The following is a 3,688-nucleotide window of genomic DNA, read 5'->3' on the forward strand; positions in this document are numbered from 1 at the left end:
TCGAGGTACATAGGAGTCATTTTCTGCCTTGATACGGACAGCCGAACCACCTCTATATCCACCACAAATGGACATAGGCCACTCTTCCACGCACCTATATTCGTAAGGATCACCTTCCTCCTCATTCTCTCAGCACGAGCGACCTTAAACGACCATGAAGAGGCCATAATGCACTATGTGCGTTAGGTCCTTAAGGGTCAGTTTCCCCTCTTCTTTGCAGCAGGAGAGCGACCTTACGGCCAGTGACCCCTCGTGGCTGACCTTTACTAGGCTGCAAGAACTATAAGGAGGGTTTCAGACGCCGCCAACAGGGAGATGGGCTGCAGGGAGGCTTCATAAACAGGGGCTTCATAACCAGAGGCTTCATATGAAGGGGCTTCATAAACAGAGGCTTCATAAACAGGGGCTTCACAAGAAGGGGCTTCACAAGGGGCTTCATAAACAGAGGCTTCATAAGAGGCTTCATAAGAAGGGATATTCATAAACAGGGGCTTCACAAGAAGGGGCTTCATAAACAGGGGCTTCATAAACAGAGGCTTCATAACCAGAGGCTTCATAAGAAGGGGCTTCATAAACAGAGGCTTCACAAGAAGGGGCTTCATAAACAGAGGTTTCATAAGAAGGGGCTTCATAAACAGAGGCTTCACAAGAAGGGGCTTCATAAACAGAGGCTTCATAAGAAGGGGCTTCATAAACAGAGGCTTCATAAACAGAGGCTTCATAAACAGGGACTTCATAAACAGAGGCTTCATAAGAAGGGGCTTCATAAACAGGGGCTTCACAAGAAGGGGCTTCATAAACAGAGGCTTCACAAGAAGGGGCTTCATAAACAGAGGCTTCATAAGAAGAGGCTTCATAAGGGGCTTCATAAACAGAGGCTTCACAAGAAGGGGCTTCATAAACAGAGGTTTCATAAGAAGGGGCTTCATAAACAGAGGCTTCATAAAAAGAGGCTTCATAACCAGAGGCTTCATAAGAAGGGGCTTCATAAACAGAGGCTTCATAAGAAGAGGCTTCATAAGAAGGGGCTTCATAACCAGAGGCTTCATAAGAAGGGGCTTCATAAACAGAGGCTTCATAAACAGAGGCTTCATAAGAAGAGGCTTCATAAGAAGGGGCTTCATAAACAGAGGCTTCATAAAGAGGCTTCATAAGAAGGGGCTTCACAAGAAGGGGCTTCATAAACAGAGGCTTCACAAGAAGGGGCTTCATAAACAGGGGCTTCATAAACAAAGGCTTCATTAACAGAGGCTGTGTAAACAAAGCCACGTGTGAGAAGCGTCCTCCTCCTACTCCTAAGTGAAGTACTCCTCCTACTTGGTGGAGTAAGTTCCAACACCTGAGGAAAGTATGCAGCCCTGTACTCTTCGCTACTCTTTAAACAAACCTGACCTAGTCTCACACACACACACACACACACTCACACACACACTCACACACACACACACACAAAGGGAATGGAGGAAGAGAGATGAGAAGAGGAAAAGAGATGAGAAGAGGAAGAGAGAGAAGAAAAGGAAGAGAGAAGAAGTGGGAGAAAGAAAAGAAGAAGAGGAAGAGAGGGGAGAAGATGAAGAGAGGAGAAGAGGGAGATAGAACAATGAGAGAAAACGGAGGCTGGGAAGATCCGAGGGCTAGCCGGGTATACCGAGGGAACCCACAGGGCTTCAGTGGGATTCAGCAACACACTCCGTGTCCTCGGGTCACGGGGAAAAAAGCCCAACCGTTTAGCTTAATCAGAAAAGTACGAACCCTAACAACCCACTTAACCAATCGAGCCCGATGCATTATATATATATATATATATATATATATATATATATATATATATATATATATATATATATATATATATATATATATATATATGTCGTACCTAGTAGCCAGAACGCACTTCTCGGCCTACTATGCAAGGCCTGATTTGCCTAATAAGCCAAGTTTTACTGAATTAATATATTTTCTCTAATTTTTTTCTTATGAAATGATAAAGCAAACCAATTCATTATGTATGAGGTCATTTTTTTTTATTGGAGTTAAAATTAACATAGATATATGAGCGAACCTAACCAACCCTACCTAACCTAACCTATCTTTATAGGTTAGGTTAGGTAGCCGAAAAAGTTAGGTTAGGTTAGGTTAGGTAGTCGAAAAAACATTAATTCTTAAAACTTGGCTTATTAGGCAAATCGGGCCTTGCATAGTAGGCTGAGAAGTGCGTTCTGGCTACTAGGTACGACATTATATATATATATATATATATATATATATATATATATATATATATATATATATATATATATATATGTCGTACCTAATAGCCAGAACGCACTTCTCAGCCTACTATTCAAGGCCCGATTTGCCTAATAAGCCAAGTTTTCATGAATTAATGTTTTTTCGTTTACCTAACCTACCTAACCTAACCTAACCTAGCTTTTTTTGGCTACCTAACCTAACCTAACCTAGCTTTTTTTGGCTACCTAACCTAACCTTACCTATAAATATAGGTTAGGTTAGGTTAGGTAGGGTTGGTTAGGTTCGGTCATATATCTACGTTAATTTTAACTCCAATAAAAAAAATTGACCTCATACATAGAGAAAAGGGTTGCTTTATCATTTCATAAGAAAAAAATTATAGTAAATATATTAATTCAGGAAAACTTGGCTTATTAGGCAAATCGGGCCTTGAATAGTAGGCTGAGAAGTGAGTTCTGGCTACTAGGTACGACATATATATATATATATATATATATATATATATATATATATATATATATATATGCGGAAAATCCACAGAGAAATATGAAATGAGGTGAACGTTTCGGCTTTGTTAAAGCCTTTGTCAACACCAGACTGACTAAGGAGAAGGGAGAAGGGGGGAAGATATATAGGCCGACACCTGACCACCCCATCCCAAGGGTTGGTCAGGTGTAATTAACCAAAAACAGGTATAGCTTAGCTTAGAATGGTCAAAGAGGATTAAGCGGTCAGAGAATAAGGATGAAAGATTAAAGAAAAGCCTCATGAACACACAATATATGAATATACAATTATAATGAGACATTGTAAGCCTCTCTATCAGAGTTGTTTCTTAAACTGTTGTGCAATATTATAACTTAAAAATGGATCAAGTTTGTACATTCCAGTACTAACATTAAGAAGATTTGGACACTGACTGATTAGAGCAGACTCAATCAAATTCCGTTCCACGAAATCCCCACAATTGGTAATGCTTTTTGCCCCATTCCAGTTAATATTGTGATCGCATAAACTCGTATGTAGATACAATGCATTAGACGTTTGGGCAGTTCTAATACTATAAGCATGTTGTGACAACCGCAATTGTAAGGACTTTCCTGTTTGTCCAAGGTACACAGAATCACAATCATTGCAGGGAATCGAATACACACAACCTGCTGTATCAGGGGAGTTTTTTATTAAATTGGATTTGATCGTACTATTAGTGAACACCAAATTTATATTAAGTTTCTTAAAAATCAGAGACAATTTTTCAAGTCCACTCGCATAAGGTACCACCAATGAGTTAATAATTTTTGGTTTCGCTTTAGGGACGTGATTATAAAACGTACGCTTGGCTTGTACAAACGAGAAATCCAAAAACCTCTTAGGATATTGTAAACTCTTCCCAATTTAATAAAAAACTCCCCTGATACAGCAGGTTGTGTGTATT

General features: G+C 39.7%; 1 protein-coding gene across 1 annotated transcript; it reads right to left on the reverse strand.

Annotated features, from left to right (window-relative positions):
- Nucleotides 1-462: 462 nt before the first annotated feature.
- Nucleotides 463-1,212, reverse strand: LOC123752551 (uncharacterized). The gene has a single exon (XM_045734599.1). It carries the CDS (start codon nucleotides 1,210-1,212, stop codon nucleotides 463-465), a length of 750 nt encoding a protein of 249 aa, XP_045590555.1.
- Between the last annotated feature and the right edge of the window lie 2,476 nt (nucleotides 1,213-3,688).

Source organism: Procambarus clarkii, chromosome 34 (genome assembly GCF_040958095.1).
Source record: "Procambarus clarkii isolate CNS0578487 chromosome 34, FALCON_Pclarkii_2.0, whole genome shotgun sequence".
NCBI classification, from domain to species: Eukaryota; Metazoa; Arthropoda; class Malacostraca; order Decapoda; family Cambaridae; genus Procambarus; species Procambarus clarkii.